Raw genomic sequence first — 17500 nt, forward strand, 5'->3', positions numbered from 1 at the left:
CTTGATTAAAGCAAATGTGAATACCACAGTAAAATAAAAATCAAACTTTGTATTTGTCGTCCATTTGCGAGATTTTGACCATCATCTAAGCAAAGATCGTAGTTCAATGTAACGATGTAGGTAACAATATACATACTTGAATCATGTTTTATCAAGTAAAAACATTAGTAGTGTTTTAAATTTGAGCTATGTGCTTTCTAAAAATCTAATGTTTTATAATAAAAATGTTTATGATAAATTTAAGCATAAAAATTAGTAATTTATTTTGTGCATTTGCTAGATATATTTTTCTCACATTACATAACTGGTTCCAGTTTATGGCAGATTTACCTCGAATGACCTTGGATTAGGATGCAACCTTTTTAACCCTTTGATGATCAATCATCTGCTGTGCCTTCATCGTTTTGCATTTGTTTCCATTGGAACGTTGTCCTTTGTTGTGCATCACAATTATTTAGCTCCGAAGATTTATAATTAAATGCGCGAAAGCGCGTTTTGTCTCTTATTTTCTAATTTCATTCGCATATATATATATATATATATATATATGTGTGTGTGTGTGTATGTGTGTGTATGTACGTATAATGTGTGTATAAGCGTGTGTATGCGTACATATACTCACTATTATCATTATTATTACTTGCTAAGCTACAGCTCTAGTTGGAAAAGCTGGATGCTATAAGCCCTAGGGCTCCAACAGAGAAAATAACAGGGAAAACTACAAGAGAAGTTAAGAACAATAATAACTTTAAAATACATATTCTACATATAAACTATAAAAAACTTAAAAACAATAAGAGGAAGAGAAATAAGACAGAATAGTGTGCCTGGGTGTATCCTCAAGCAAGAGATCTATAACCCAAGACAGTGGAAGACCATGGTACAGAGGCTATGGCACTACCCAAGACTAAAGAACAATGGTTTGATTTTGGAGTGTCCTTCTCCTAGAAGAGCTGCTTACCTTAGCTAAAGTCTCTTCTACCCTTCCCAAGAGGAAAGTAGCAACTGAACAATTACGGTGTAGTAGTTAACCTCTTGAAAGAAGAAGAATTGTTTGGTAATTTCAGTGTTGCCAAGTGTATGAGGAATGAGGAGAATATGGAAAGTATAGGCCAGACTATTTTGTGTATGTGTCGGGAAAGATGAAATGAGTCACAACCAAATGTATTACTGTCTGACCAGTCAAGGGACCCAATAACTCTGTAGCGGTAGTATCTCACATATGTATATATATATATATATATATATATATATATATATATATATATATATATATATATATATATATATATATATATATATATGAAAAAGAAAAACAAACAAATATTTGTCATGTTTCCATAAAAAAATTTGCACGAGAAATCTGTGACCTCTCACAATTATGTGATTTGTGTAAGATTGATATTACCGGAAAATTATTTCTTCTATTTCATCGCAGCTACTTTTTATGAATGGATTCATCATCTCATGACTAGTGCCTTTCTCCTTAAACGTTTTATTCATGATTTATTTACAAAAAAAAAAAAAAAAAAAAAAAACTAAATAAAAACTAAATAGAGCATTCCAAATTCTACGATAAACTAATTTAAATGCTTCCCCACCTGCACACCAGACGACTTGATACATTCTACGATCAGGGCCAAAATATCAATAATTATATCTAAACGGATCATCCATGACCTCAGATGACAAGGCTTTCCCTTTCATCTTCCTCTCATATCATATGTTCCGTTGACCACAGACTCGTTACCCCCGGTGATACTTTAAAAAATCTAATACACCCATTCCTGACAGGCGTTTCCATCTGTTATATAAAAGGAAAGATCTGCAGAAACTACAAGGGCAAAATTAATTCATTGGGCCTATACTTTGAGTCGTTCTTCATATATATAACGAAGTTCTTGACAAATTCACAAAAGCGTTGTTACAAAATTAAAACCAAGTATATAATGGCACCTTATGATAATTAATTCTTACTTTAGTCAGCAAATATACACTTTCACATATATTTACCCCAATATCAGGAAACTATATCCTTTATTTATCATATACCCAAAATGAAAATATACAAATAAGCAAATATAAGTATAAGTACAGTAAAAAGGATTATGAAGTTAAGTTGAGACCTATCACATAGCTATTTAACGTATTCAAGAAACTCATCAGCTTTCCTTTTAGAATGACGAACATTCATTACATAATAGTGTCATCCTTTTAACATAAAGACTCTACATGTAATTTTCTACGTTTAAATCTCATCAGACGTTTTCTCTAAGCTAACTTTGAAATGGTATCATCAAGACGATAAGGCAATCAAGTCATAATCATCACCAATAATAATCACCATCTACGGAACGTTTATGACTTCAAATCAATCTCAGAGAATCGACTAAGATCATTCATAGATTGCTTTACAGACATGAAGCATTCATCACATAATTCAGCGGTCAACTTTAATTATTGTCTGCTAAAAGATTACACACATACACATACACACGCACACACACACACACACACATATATATATATATATATATATATATATATATATATTTAGAGAGAGAGAGAGAGAGAGAGAGAGAGAGAGAGAGAGAGAGAGAGAGAGAAATAACTCTAAAAGAATAAAAGGACCTTTTATTCTACTGCTTTAAACTCACTCCCTCGTCGTCTCTTTTCTTCATGTACAAACAGATAGACGCACAAGCATAGGGACACATTGACACAGAATGATAAATAGGTAAATTATACATACATACATACATATACCAAGGCACTTCCCCCAATTTTGGGGGGTAGCCGACATCAACAAATGAAACAAAACAAAAAAGGGGACCTCTACTCTCTACGTTCCTCCAGCCTAACAAGGGACTCAACCGAGTTCAGCTGGTACTGCTAGGGTGCCACAGCCCACCCTCCCACATTTTCCACCACAGATGAAGCTTCATAATGCTGAATCCCCTACTGCTGCTACCTCCGCGGTCATCTAAGGCATCGGAGGAAGCAGCAGGGCCTACCGGAACTGCGTCACAATCGCTCGCCATTCATTCCTATTTCTAGCACGCTCTCTTGCCTCTCACATCTATCCTCCTATCACCCAGAGCTTTCTTCACTCCATCCATCCACCCAAACCTTGGCCTTCCTCTTGTACTTCTCCCATCAACTCTTGCATTCATCACCTTCTTTAGCAGACAGCCATTTTCCATTCTCTCAACATGGCCAAACCACCTCAACACATTCATACGCTGAATTTTAATTTACAAACACCAGGAATTAAATAAGGATAATTAAAATGTGAAAAAAAATTAAGTAATTTAATGTATTTGATAAATATCCTAATTCATCCAGTTGCTGATGCAGCAGCTAATACACAAAGTTGAACATCGTGAGGCAAGGGGGAACCGCAGTAATTCAGCTTCTTCCAAATACCTTAAATATTACCAAATGTCAAATTACATACTACACAACGATCATAAAAATACATATAAAAATCAAATTATTATGTGAAGCACGTTATAACACTTGGCAAGTTGCATACCTTGGAAATCTTATGTAAATAAATATAAACCCATAGTCCAAACTGGAGTCCACGAAGTACAATTTATGATATCCCTTTAAAGGGTACGAAGTCGTTACAAAACTGAAAAGGGTACGAACTCGTTACTAAATTGAAAGGTATGAAAAAATATAACATTGAAAAAAGTAAGCGATGATAATTGGAAGTCAAATTTAAATGGGATGGCATTATCCCTCTAAATGATTTCGGACTGACATAAAAAAAACTCCCCCTGAGTTTTACAGACCCACCGATATCATCCTGGGACGAAGGCGAAGTACGTGTAGAGATGGGTTGCGATGAAAGAAAGCTTCTTCCTGGTCGGGATTACACAGAAGTTTACATGGCGATAATACTCTTCGTCACTTCAAAGGACATGTAGAAAATGTTCTTGTCACGTTAACTGTGTAGCTGTACAAAGTGTATTCTTATATCAAGAATAGGAGCTCGAGTTACAAGACCCTTAGCGATGGAATGCTCCTTCGTAACTGTTTTAAAGTTTCCGTCAACCTCAGGAAGAAAGCAAAGCATTAGTGGCTGGTTAGGTTAAAACCAGAAACGGCCGCAGGAAGGCAGTGAGCTGTTAACAACCAAGGGGGTAGTTAAATACTTGAAACTAAGCTAACTGTCTTCCAGTGACCATGCTACTTTAAACAAAATATAATATAAAACAAAATATAATATATAATAAAAAAGAAAATACAAATTCCATTTGGAATTTCAGTACACTGCAGGGGAACGAATCCAAAAAGATTTTTTGGATTTACCAAATAAATTATTTACACTACATACAAATTTAAGTTTATCATTTTATAAATTCAACATTTCAGATGTTTTCCTCCGGCTTTCCACAGCAGCCTTTCTTTTAGGCCTTTCAGAAGCTGGTGATAATTTGTCAATGTTGTGCAAATCATTTGGCTTAAAGTCCACATCATCATCCAAAGAAAGATAAGGTATCAGATTATTAACATGGAGTTTACAAACTTGTCTGGTACGGCCTTTAAAAACTCTTGCATGCGTAGTTTCCCCAATATCATTTGTGAAAGTTTCCTTTATTCGACCTAGAGGATAGTTGTTAATCTTCGTATTATCTTCCTTAATTAAAACAATGTCACCTGGTTTTAGAGGATGATGAGTTACAGGGAGATATCTACCCTTTCTATCAACCGCCTGGCTTAAAAGGGTCTGCAAAAACTCATGATGGTAAATATCTAAAAGTTTACTCCTAATTTTAGACAACTGTTCAAATTCATTAGTAGTTCTACAAGAAACAAATTCTTTATCCTCAGGTAAAGGTGATAAATCTGGAATGATATTGAGGGAAGAAAGCTCATACCCTCTTATTAACATTTCGGGAGTTATTGGTTCAGGAAGGTCTTCCGCTGCACTATCCCTAAGAGCCTCTTTAAAAGATATTGGCCGTTTGTTTACCAAGTGGACAACTTGACATACAGTAAACTCAAAATCAAAGAAAGAAAGGATATTGTTCTTGATGGACCCATATAGAAGCCTCTTTGTTAACTTGACACAAACCTCGACCATGGAGCCTAACTGACTACACCCTTTAAAATACTGTTGAAAAGTCAAAGGTTTAACACCTCTCTCCTCAAAATACAATTGAGTGTGGGGATCGTTCAAAAATGAAGTTATAACATTAGCTCCTGCAACTATTTGTGACCCTAGGTCACTAATGCATAACTGTGGAATGCCAAATTCGAAGCAATGAATAGAAAATGCCCTAAGAAAATCAGGCACACTAAGTGTTCTGCAAATTTTCAAATTAACTGCACGAGACCAAGTGCAAGTAAAACATAATAGCCATACCTTAACATTTTCTTTCTCCAGCTTAACTGTAAAAGGACCAATATAATCAACGAAAATATTGCCGAAAGGTACAGCTGGTGGGTCTTCCCTGAATTCCCTGTAACAATTTTGATTTAAATTAACAGGTCTTGCGTTAAATCTTTTGCAGTGAACACATTGCCTCAGAATCTTTTTTACCAATGAAAAATTTCTAGGAATAAAATAGTGTCTTCTGAGTTCAGCGAGAACAGCATAGCACCCAGAATGAGCTAATTTATGATGAATATCAAGTATAATTAACTTAGTCAAATGGCTGTCCCTAGATAATAGAATAGGAAATTTTTTCTCATTCTTAAATTTGCTCTTCACCCTCAAAATGCCATCGTTATCAACAAACACATTCAACTGAGAAACTATACCTGGTATATCCTTTACTGCAGTAAAGTCTTTGGAAAAATGTTCTAAAACATCAGCAAAGTGATTTTGTTGATCATATAAAATCAAATGGACAATAGCTAAAGAGAAAAAATTCTTTTCTTGTACCTTAACTTCCCTTCTCACTTTAGCTTTCCATTTGTATATGCATATTATACACCGACGGTACAGCAAAACCAGTCTTCTGAAATCTGAAAAATCAGAAATATTAACCAAGCATTCTCTCTTAACTAAAGGAACATTAGAAATATTAAAGTAATTTCCTGAAAGATGACCCTCTTTAGGAATAGTGAACTGCATGTCAGGTGCCCGAATATTAGTCAGGTCCGGGCCTGAAAGAAAACAAGATTTCATCAACAATTTATATGACGTGCACCTGGTTACCATATCTGCAGGATTTTCCTTGCCATTAATAAACCCAAATTGAACCGGATATGTTTCACAAAGTTTTTGTATGCTATAGATTCTGTTCATTACAAAAGTAGAACATTGGTTCATTTTCTTAAGTTGAAGAGAAGAACTTATTAACCATTGCAGGGCACAAGAAGAATCTGAAAAAAGACAAATCTTTGTCACCTTGATAGGTTTTATGCAACTGGGACCAGCAAGATCCAAATAAAGATCAATAGATTGCTCAACTCCTAAATTAATGGCGTGGATCTCTAAAGATGGTATGGATTTACCTTTCAATTGGGTATTAACCAACCGATTTTTAGCATTAACAAAGGTAAGTTTGCCAGACTCAACATTCAGTAGATAAATGACACACCCATATATGTCACAACTGGCATCGGTAAAAACAATTATATTATACTCACCATCCCTTCGACCCACAAACCGAGTTACTTTGAGAGGGGGCGATGAATTACATTGCCTACAGATATTCCTCCAGTCTTTGAGCTGTTGACTGTTAAGAGTCTGATCCCAATTCAAACCCTTTTGACACTGCAAATTATGCATATAAATCCTACATCGGTTAAATAAAGGCAAGTTGAAACCAAAAATGTCAAACTGGGAGGCAATGGACCTAAGAATTAATCTTTTAGTGTTAGCTCCTGGGTCAAGGTTAATTGGCCTAGTGAAAATATCATCCGAAAGTCTATCCCATTCAAGCCCAAACAATTTATTGACTTCAGGAGTAAGAACTGACTGATCTATGTCAGACTGCAGATCAATATCATTGGTTATCAGCTGCTGAGTTTAAAATTTAAAGGGTCTGAATATGTCATCTAACTGCTTATAGGCCCACCTTAGGTCATCAGAGCTGTTCATAGTAATAGCACCATTATCCATATATATTAAGGCGTAAATAAGTTTCTTTAGTTCATCAATTCTTGAATCATTACTGGAAGTTAAAATTAACATATAATACAATGAAGCCATCAAAAGAAATGGGCTACACCGAAGTCCAAATGAAAGCCTGACATTTTTATAAGCAACGGGAGTGTAATCACCTGCGCTAACATTCCGAAACCAAAAGAACAATAGTCTAGACTGATCAATTTCACTTAAAGCCAACATATTGAAAGCTTTTTTCAAATCAAATATTAAAATTTTTTCATCAAACCTAATATTAAGAAATGCAGATGAAAGTTTTTGATTTAGGTTAGGCCCAGCATACATACATTGATTATGTGATAATGACAGTTTCTTATAGGATTCCTGCAAATTAGAAAGAAACACTATGCGACATTTCGTAGTATCCCTTTCTGGCTTAAAAACTGGCATATGAGGTAAGAATGAATAGTTAGGGTATTCAGCCTTAAATACTTCCAAGTCAAAAATTGGTTCAATAATTCCCATATTTAATTGCTCCTTTATGCAGTTATCCACCAACTGTAAGGAACCTTTCTTACGAAGTAACTTTTTAAAATTAGATTGAAGAATAGCCTTGGAAAGAGACTCATTTCTCGAAAGAAGGTGCGATACCTTTCCATTCCATAACAAAGGAACAACTATACGCCCATCACTTCTCGTGCGCAAATTTCTCAAAGTGTAATCCACGAGAGAGTTATTGAGCTGATTAGATTCGTCACTATAAACTTTCTGATCATAGTTCAAATAAAATTGGCTCTCCATATTCAGGATTTGATCAGTTGCTTCTTGCAGTTTCCTATCAATAATAGTTCCTTTATCGGAAAGTACAGTGAATGAACAATTTGTCGTCATGTCATTGAGCTCGTTAAATTCATCATTAATAGATACAGTAGTAGCTAGAAAATAAGAATGGCAAGGGATATTAAAATATGTACCTTTTTCAGCATTAGAATTTTCGCCCCTTAGTGGTTTCGAGGCTAAACTGTCTTTACCATTAAGTGAAGTAAGATTAATTAGGAACCTATCAACATTCCCCATCAGCATTATTCCTGAAGTAGTCTCAATATACACAGATGAATTAGGACTCCCTATCACTACATCTTTTCCCAAAAGACAATGTGAAAAATCTACTCCTAACAAAAGCTGAATGTCATCAATGCCCTGAGAACTGGCTGATAAAAACTTGTCAGCAAATACAAAATTTTTACTCTGCATTACACTAACTACCTGACCAAGACAAGGTAAATTTAATTGCAGGTTTATAGAGGGTACAACTAAAGCAGAAATAGCAAAGATTTCATTCCCCAGCTTTATAGGAACTTCAACAAGACTAGTAGAATATTCCTTCTGACCATTAAACCCTTTCACAGTAAGTTTAACATTGGTAGTCAAAGACTTTAAATTATAAGAGGAAGCTAGTTTGCTAGATATAAAAGTATTTTGTGACCCTGAATCTTTAAGACCCCTGTGAAGCTTATTTTGACCATTTACACAAAATGTGAAAGTAGGGAGAACTGAACCTGTGGTAACATTTGGCAATACTGCTATCCCACTGCTTGCTTCCTTGGAAGACTCTTCTTTACTATTACACCTGTCAGGACTAAGTTTCCCACAAAGATACTCCATGTGATACTGCGAACAATGTGAACAGGGTCTTCGAAATCTGAACTTGCATGCTTTAGTAAAATGATTAAAATTACCACATTTTACACAACCTTTATGCAAATTTAATAAAGAAATTTTATCAGAAGGGGTAGCATACTTAGTACACTTATAACTTAAATGATCATTGTCAGAAATACCGACCTTGGAACAAAAATTACAAGCTTTGGCGGGAACAGTCTTAGTTTTAAGAGCCATGGCACTAGTCTTTTCCTGTAATGGCTTTGAATGAGTTACAACTTTATCCCTGACAGACAATTTTCCTTTCGTCTGACCCTGTTCATACCTTTCACATGCTGTAAAGAAATTATCTACAATTTGCTGAAATGATGGATGAGTCACATTAGTGATATGAACCAGATGAGACTTAAATCTATCATTCATTGCAGACCAAACAAAATATCTAACAACCTCCTCAACATCAATATGCAAATATTTGAAATTTTCGACTATATTTCTAAGTTCTGAAAAGAAGACAAAAGGGTCCTCTCCTTCTTTGAGATTTAGACAAGTTAATTTCTTAATTACAGCCGATTTTCGTAATTCAGTCGAGGCAAATGCCTTAGTCAATAAATCTTTGGCATCGTTGTAACTTTGTTTGTCGGCCTCCAATGAGCCAAGTAAACATTTAGCCCTACCTTCTACTTGTTGTTTCAAAAGTAAGAGCAAGTCCCTGTCTGGATAATTAAAACTCTGGGTCGTAGTTTCAAATTCTCTAATGAATTTCAAAAAATCCTCACCTTCCTTACTTTGGAATTTGGGTAGAGGGGCAGTGGGTTGCCTCAAAAGACTCCTAGCAATATCAGTAGTTAATGAAAGTTGAGGGCTTCCAGCACTTACACTTACATCCAACAAAGGCAAAATACCTGAAATCTTATCATGGTAAGATTGACATGCTGAAAGCTCAGCTTCCAAATCCTCCTCTCTAAATTCCCCTGAAAATTTTAGAATCTGTATTTTAGAATCCAAGTCACTTAGTCGCTTCCTATAATCCAGGAGAACACCTCGTTCAGATACTTTAGCAGTATTTTCTAAAGAAGGGTACTGCGAGGAACGGTTGGCACAATCTGTAACCTTCTTCCTAATAATCTTACGCTGACCAATTAGCACTACCAATTCAGCCATTATGACTACAAAAACAGGCACCAAAATATATAAAAAGTATGATTAATACAATACACAACTACAAATAAACAAACAAGCACCAATATATATATAATAAGTATATTAATGCAATACTCAACGAAAATTTTCTAAACAGAATAGTTAACACCACTTATTACAAATAAAGTTATTACGAAGCAAAAAGCTCAAAATAACGCGAGAAATAGGAGCACTCAAATACGCAAAAAATTATTCGCAAAGGGATAAACAAAATATGAACCGCATAAATAGTTAACAAAGAACTTTAAATCAGTTGCCAAGTAAACGATAAACTCACGAAAATGGTATACTGAACTCTTCTTGAACAGCAAAAAATCGATTAAAGAAATAAACAAATAATAACAACCCCTTCCAGGAAGAAACCTCGAACACACCGCAATTAACGTTCTGTATCACGTACCTAACCTATAATGCTAAATCCTGTCACGGTCGCCATACGCTGAATTTTAATTTACAAACACCAGGAATTAAATAAGGATAATTAAAATGTGAAAAAAAATTAAGTAATTTAATGTATTTGATAAATATCCTAATTCATCCAGTTGCTGATGCAGCAGCTAATACACAAAGTTGAACATCGTGAGGCAAGGGGGAACCGCAGTAATTCAGCTTCTTCCAAATACCTTAAATATTACCAAATGTCAAATTACATACTACACAACGATCATAAAAATACATATAAAAATCAAATTATTATGTGAAGCACGTTATAACACTTGGCAAGTTGCATACCTTGGAAATCTTATGTAAATAAATATAAACCCATAGTCCAAACTGGAGTCCACGAAGTACAATTTATGATATCCCTTTAAAGGGTACGAAGTCGTTACAAAACTGAAAAGGGTACGAACTCGTTACTAAATTGAAAGGTATGAAAAAATATAACATTGAAAAAAGTAAGCGATGATAATTGGAAGTCAAATTTAAATGGGATGGCATTATCCCTCTAAATGATTTCGGACTGACATAAAAAAAACTCCCCCTGAGTTTTACAGACCCACCGATATCATCCTGGGACGAAGGCGAAGTACGTGTAGAGATGGGTTGCGATGAAAGAAAGCTTCTTCCTGGTCGGGATTACACAGAAGTTTACATGGCGATAATACTCTTCGTCACTTCAAAGGACATGTAGAAAATGTTCTTGTCACGTTAACTGTGTAGCTGTACAAAGTGTATTCTTATATCAAGAATAGGAGCTCGAGTTACAAGACCCTTAGCGATGGAATGCTCCTTCGTAACTGTTTTAAAGTTTCCGTCAACCTCAGGAAGAAAGCAAAGCATTAGTGGCTGGTTAGGTTAAAACCAGAAACGGCCGCAGGAAGGCAGTGAGCTGTTAACAACCAAGGGGGTAGTTAAATACTTGAAACTAAGCTAACTGTCTTCCAGTGACCATGCTACTTTAAACAAAATATAATATAAAACAAAATATAATATATAATAAAAAAGAAAATACAAATTCCATTTGGAATTTCAGTACACCACTCTAGCTGCTAACTCATTTCTTACACCTGTTCTCACTCTCACCACTTCATTCCTAACCCTATCTACTCGAGATACACCAGCCATACTCTTTAGACACTTCTTCTCAAACACATTCAATTTCTGTCTCTCCGTCACTTTCATTCCCCACAACTCCGATCCATACATCACAGTTGGTACAATCACTTTCTCATATAGAACTCTTTTTACATTCATGCCCAACCCTCTATTTTTTACTACTCCCTTAACTGCCCCCAACACTTTGCAACCTTCATTCACTCTCTGATGTACATCTGCTTCCACTCCACCATTTGCTGCAACAACAGACCCCAAGTACTTAAACTGATCCACTTCCTCAAGTAACTCTCCATTCAACACGACATTCAACCTTGCACCACCTTCCCTTCTCGTACATCTCATAACCTTACTCTTACCCACATTAACTCTCAACTTCCTTCTCTCACACACTCTTCCAAATTCTGTCACTAATCGGCCAAGCTTCTCTTCTGTGTCTGCAACCAGTACAGTATCATCCGCAAACAACAACTGATTTACCTCCCATTCATGGTCATTCTCGTCTACCAGTTTTAATCCTCGTCCAAGCACTCGAGCATTCACCTCTCTCACCACTCCATCAACATACAAGTTAAACAACCATGGTTACATCACACATCCCTGTCTCAGCCCCACTCTCACCGGAAACCAATCACTCACTTCATTTCCTATCCTACCACATACTTTATTACCTTTGTAGAAACTTTTCACTGCTTGCAACAACTTTCCACCAACTCCATATAACCTCATCACATTCCACATTGCTTCCCTATCAACTCTATCATACGATTTCTCCAGATCCATAAACGCAACATACACCTCCTTACCTTTTGCTAAATATTTCTCGCATATCTGCCTTACTGTAAAAATCTGATTCATACAACCCCTACCTCTTCTAAAACCACCCTGTATTTCTAAGATTGCATTCTCTGTTTTATCCTTGATCCTATTAATCATTACTCTACCATACACTTTTCCAACTACGCTTAACAAACTAATACCTCTTGAATTACAGCACTCATGCACATCTCCCTTACCCTTATATAGTGGTACAATACATGCACAAACCCAATCTACTGGTACCAATGACAACACAAAACACATATTAAACAATCTCACCAACCATTCAAGTACAGTCACACCCCCTTCCTTCAACATCTCAGCTCTCACACCATCCATACCAGACGCTTTTCCTACTCTCGTTTCATCTGGTGCTCTCCTCACTTCATCAATTGTAATCTCTCTCTCATTCTCATCTCCCATCACTGGCACCTCAACACCTGCAACAGCAATCATATCTGCCTCCCTATTATCCTCAACATTCAGTAAACTTTCAAAATATTCCGCCCATCTTTTCCTTGCCTCCTCTCCTTTTAACAACCTCCCATTTCCATCTTTCACTGTCTCTTCAATTCTTGAGCCAGCCTTCCTTACTCTCTTCACTTCTTTCCAAAACTTCTTATTCTCTTCATATGAATACCCAATCCCTGACCCCACCTCAGGTCAGCTGCCCTCTTTGCCTCACGTACCTTGCGCTTTACTTCCACATTTTTCTCTTTATATTTTTCATACTTCTCTACACTATTACTCTGCAGCCATTCTTCAAAAGCTCGCTTTTTCTCTTCCACTATTATATATATATATATATATATATATATATATATATATATATATATATATATGTGTGTGTGTGTGTGTGTGTGCGTGTGTATATATGTGTATTAAAATCAATATATCAGTGAAAAGTGTGAACAGATGGATATGAAAGTAAATGAAATTCGGCAGCAGTAAAAAGAGTTCTTCAGAATAATAACTCTCAAAGAATTCAAGAATCAACTAATGCTGACAATAGAATAATGACATCCAACTACATTGTGGAAAAAAAAAACCGCATTGGAGCTCCTGTATGCCTTGCGATGAATCTTTAGCGTAAGAGAGGATGTAGGATAAAGTAAAAAAGATATGCAATGTCTTTAAACACGCAGGTGTGTATTCTAGAACACACATCTAGGAGTAGATTGTCACTAAGTATTGAATAAAACGATAAATGTTACTAAAACTTATTTAAATAACGGAACTATTTTTAGCGCAAGTTAAGGTGAAGAACGGGTGTTTACAACACGTGTTTGCATTTACAGATAACCAAGTAGCAATTCAAATTGGAGAAACAAAATGCTACCAGTCCAAGTCATTCACAAGGAAAGAATCATAGCGCAGAAAATAAAATGACACATAAATGAAAAATATAAACTATATAAAAACAGATAAGATGAATAAAACATCAACCATATAAGTAACATACAAACTATAAACTGGGACTGATGTCAATCTTCTTAGTAAAAAAGTATTTAGGCTCAATTGGGCCTTCCAAACTTCCATTGGGAAGATAACTTTAAACTTGATATAGCTAATTTATAATTGAGATATGGAGGGAATTGTAGAAATATCAAGCAAAACTTGAACATGCTATGGAAAATCAAATGTTTTGATTAGGAAAGTAAAGCGTGTGCCAAGATATTTATAGTTACAGGTTTGTCTGAAAGAGGATCTATCACCATCTTCAATGCAGCGAGAAAGGGCACATAGGGCAGGGCACCTGTTTGAAAGTTTCCCCCACTGATGCCACGTCTTCACAGATCCCAAGCCTGCTATCTCTCTCTCTCTCTCTCTCTCTCTCTCTCTCTCTCTCTCTCTCTCTCTCTCTCTCTCTCTCTCTCTCTATATATATATATATATATATATATATATATATATATATATATATATATATATATATATATATATATATATAAATTGGCGTATTTCTGAAAGTATTCCTCTCTATATACATTTTGCTCCAAGATGTACCTGTTCAAGTTATAGATAACTGTCTTAGTTTGGTTATGAAGGTGACCATATGGCGATGTACAGATTAAGGAACAGTCTATCGCGAGAGTTAGTGTGCATGTTACAGAGTGGATAGCGGCAGTGTCCGGCATATGAGTTTTATATACAGTAGAAAACACGCCTGCAATTTTACCTCAATTGCGGTGTGGAATACATGTTAAAATAATTTCGGATACAATTTCGGAAATACACCAATTTATATAGAAACAGAGAGAAAGAGAGACACATGAGGTGGAGCCCGGAGAAAGAAGGCAAGCGATATTCTGTGGAGAAGTGGTATAGGTGCAGGGGGAATCCGTTTCAAATGGTTTTTATGATAAGTTGTGATATATGAAGGAATTGTTGGGCCAACAGCCCTGTTAGAATGTTGACTACAATCGAGAAAAAGTGTGGAAGCAACTGAAATGAATTTTTATGCAATATATATTGGTTAAAAAAGACTGCAATGGAGAAAGGTAAAGAAAGACGAAGATGGATATAAATGTTAACATAAAGTGAGAGATGATTAACATGAACATATGAAGCTTTGTGTTTTGAAGTAGCATGATCCTTTGGCCCCTACGGTTTTTTATTCTTCTATTTGACCTCGCCTCCTTCCTTCCTTATTGTTGTCCGACCTCTTCTACCTTTGACTTCATGGTGTAGCCAAGATCTAGACAAGATCTACATATATGAGGTCTGCCGGACAGCGGTACGATTTAAGCCACTTCTGCGCATGACGTCATCAGCGCCTTAGCCTTAAAGGAACCCTGAGTATTTACCTCTGTTTATTAAATTTTTACCCTTTTCTAATCAAATAATTTTCTTACTGGATCTCTCTCTCTCTCTCTCTCTCTCTCTCTCTCTCTCTCTCTCTCGAAGAAGAAGAAGAAGAAGAAGAAGAAGAAGAAGAAGAAGAAATTGGAGATATTGTTTATTTTATTAAATAACTCCTCAGCAATGTAGCATCGTTAGGAAAAACATGGAATAAAATAATTTCAGTTTATTTCTTGTATCAAAGTATAAAAAAGGTATAATTTACAATTCCATAGACAATTTCTCTATCTACGTTATTTCCATATTACAATCTTTATATATAAAGGAAATATTATTTGCAGTTTCATAAATAAGTTATCAATTTATTAACAATGTTTCCATTAAACAATTTTCATATATAATTGAAATATAATTTGCAGGTTCATATACAAGTTGTCAGTTTATTTACAATGTTTCCTCTACACAATTTTTTTATATGAATGAATGATAATTTGCAGGTTTACAAATAAGTTATCAATTTACTTACAATGTTTCTGTTATAGAATTTTCAAATATGAATGAAATATAATTTGTAGGTTCATGAATAATTTAATGATTTATTTACAAAATCTCTATCTAACAATTTTCATTAATTTCCTATTTATACTTCTGCAATCTCTTGATTTTTTTTATATTGAAATCAATTTTTCTGTTTAACTGTCTAATTCTGTAGAATACAGATATTTTTGCAAAGAAATAAATAACATCAATCGGTAAGGCCAGTCCAGTAAGTTTCATCTCGTCAGCAAGAGTTCTTAATTTCCCGCTCTTAATTTTTCACCATGGACAGCTTAAGAGATTTCTCTTGTCTTACTTAATTGGGAAAAAAAAGAAACTGAGGTTAGACGAAGATCACCTCTGTTCATTACATACTGTATATCCTACATTTATCATCTGCAACAACACCTGACCTTTGTTTTCCTGATTCAGAATATTTCAATGAAATTTTTCTAACTATGTAACTTCCTATATACCTCAAAGATTCCTCCTCTGTTACAGAACTTCGTGTACTTGCAGGTATTTCATTGTCTTTCCGTGTTTCAGTTAATTCAAGAATCTCATCACCTTCTTCTATCCATGATTCTTGATTAAATTCAATATCTCTTAAAATGAGACTGGTAAGACACATTTCCAAGGTGAGATGTGATTATTGTCTACCGGATTAGTATGAATACAACCTTTGGCTTGGTGTGACTGACGTCACTGACCGAGATCTTTAAATTATAATCTGCGCGCCGGCTGACTTCTTTCTCTAGACTAGACTTTGGGTATAACCAGGACTTTAGTTCTCGCACATGGGCGCTGAATGGTCTCCCAGTCCCCACACCAGCTATATGGCCCATATTCATAAATCCCTCCATCTGATTCCAAAGAGTTAGAAGGAGTTTCAAGGATTTTGGATGTCTCGAAGAGTTTCAAGTCCATCCGCGGACACTCCATTTGCTCTTGGGTAGAGCGATTTAGTTTAAACCTTTAATGAGGTTTTATGACATTGTCTAACTTATAATTGAACTCATTTACCGTGTTACTGTTTACTACAACCGCTGGAAGTCTGTTCCATGAAAATGCTATTTTGTTTGCAAAGAAATTACCACATTGAGGTGTAGTATTTTTTTCAATTCCAGTTTGTATCGAGAGAGACACAAAGCGTAGCGAAAGCCGTATAAATCAGAATATTTTAGATGAGAGAGAGAGAGAGAGAGAGAGAGAGAGAGAGAGAGAGAGTTGGCTGCATGTTGAGGAAGAGGTAATGAAACGTAAGACTTCGTATCCACGATGGATAGTTACATGTAAGTTAGCATTACTGGTGAAACTTTTGTTAAGGTATACAAAACAGAAGACGTGGAAATTCCGTCCATGCGCGTTGGATTTTTTTTTTTTATTATTATTATTATACAATAATAGGATGGACAAGGTAGTGATTTTTTTTACAGCTAAACCCCAAAACACGAGATGTTTTCACAACTGTACAACTAAAAAACAACACACGAATTTAAACACACACACATCATCAGCCGTTACTAATCATCTGCATCGTCAATGACCTTAGATGTCAGGATGCCTGAAAGCTTTAAATTAATCAATCAAAACTACTCCACTGCAGAACAAAGGCCTGACACGTCTTTTTACTTGTGTCTGTTTATGGACTTTCCATATCAGTCCACACCTTCAAACTTTCTTAGTTCGTCAATTTCCCGTCTTCTTTTCCTTCCCATCCTTCTTTTGCAATCGCTAGGGACCCATTCTGTTATTTTAAAAGCATATCTATTGTCTGTTATTTTCATTATGTCCTGTCCATGTCCATTTATTTTTATATATGTTAAAATATCCTCTACTTTAGTTTGATCTCGT

The 17500-nt window shown here is 35.4% G+C and overlaps 2 protein-coding genes across 3 annotated transcripts in view; both read right to left on the minus strand.

The window, feature by feature from the left end:
• Nucleotides 1-17500, minus strand: part of Egfr (epidermal growth factor receptor) — a 633396-nt gene that overhangs the window by 310919 nt on the left and 304977 nt on the right. The window lies entirely within an intron of this gene.
• On the minus strand, nt 6976-11403 carry LOC137631808 (uncharacterized). Of its 2 annotated transcripts, none has more exons than XM_068363792.1 (2): nt 10936-11403; nt 6976-10768 (listed from the first exon to the last, which is right to left on the minus strand). In XM_068363792.1, the coding sequence occupies exon 2, from the start codon at nt 9893-9895 to the stop codon at nt 6992-6994; it is 2904 nt and encodes a 967-aa protein (XP_068219893.1). In that variant the 5' UTR covers nt 9896-10768; nt 10936-11403; the 3' UTR covers nt 6976-6991. The 2 variants fall into 2 exon arrangements, with proteins under 2 accessions (XP_068219893.1, XP_068219892.1); XM_068363791.1 differs by having other exon boundaries at nt 6976-10557; nt 10667-11403.

The sequence above is a fragment of the Palaemon carinicauda genome, chromosome 40 (genome assembly GCF_036898095.1).
Source record: "Palaemon carinicauda isolate YSFRI2023 chromosome 40, ASM3689809v2, whole genome shotgun sequence".
NCBI lineage: Eukaryota > Metazoa > Arthropoda > Malacostraca > Decapoda > Palaemonidae > Palaemon > Palaemon carinicauda.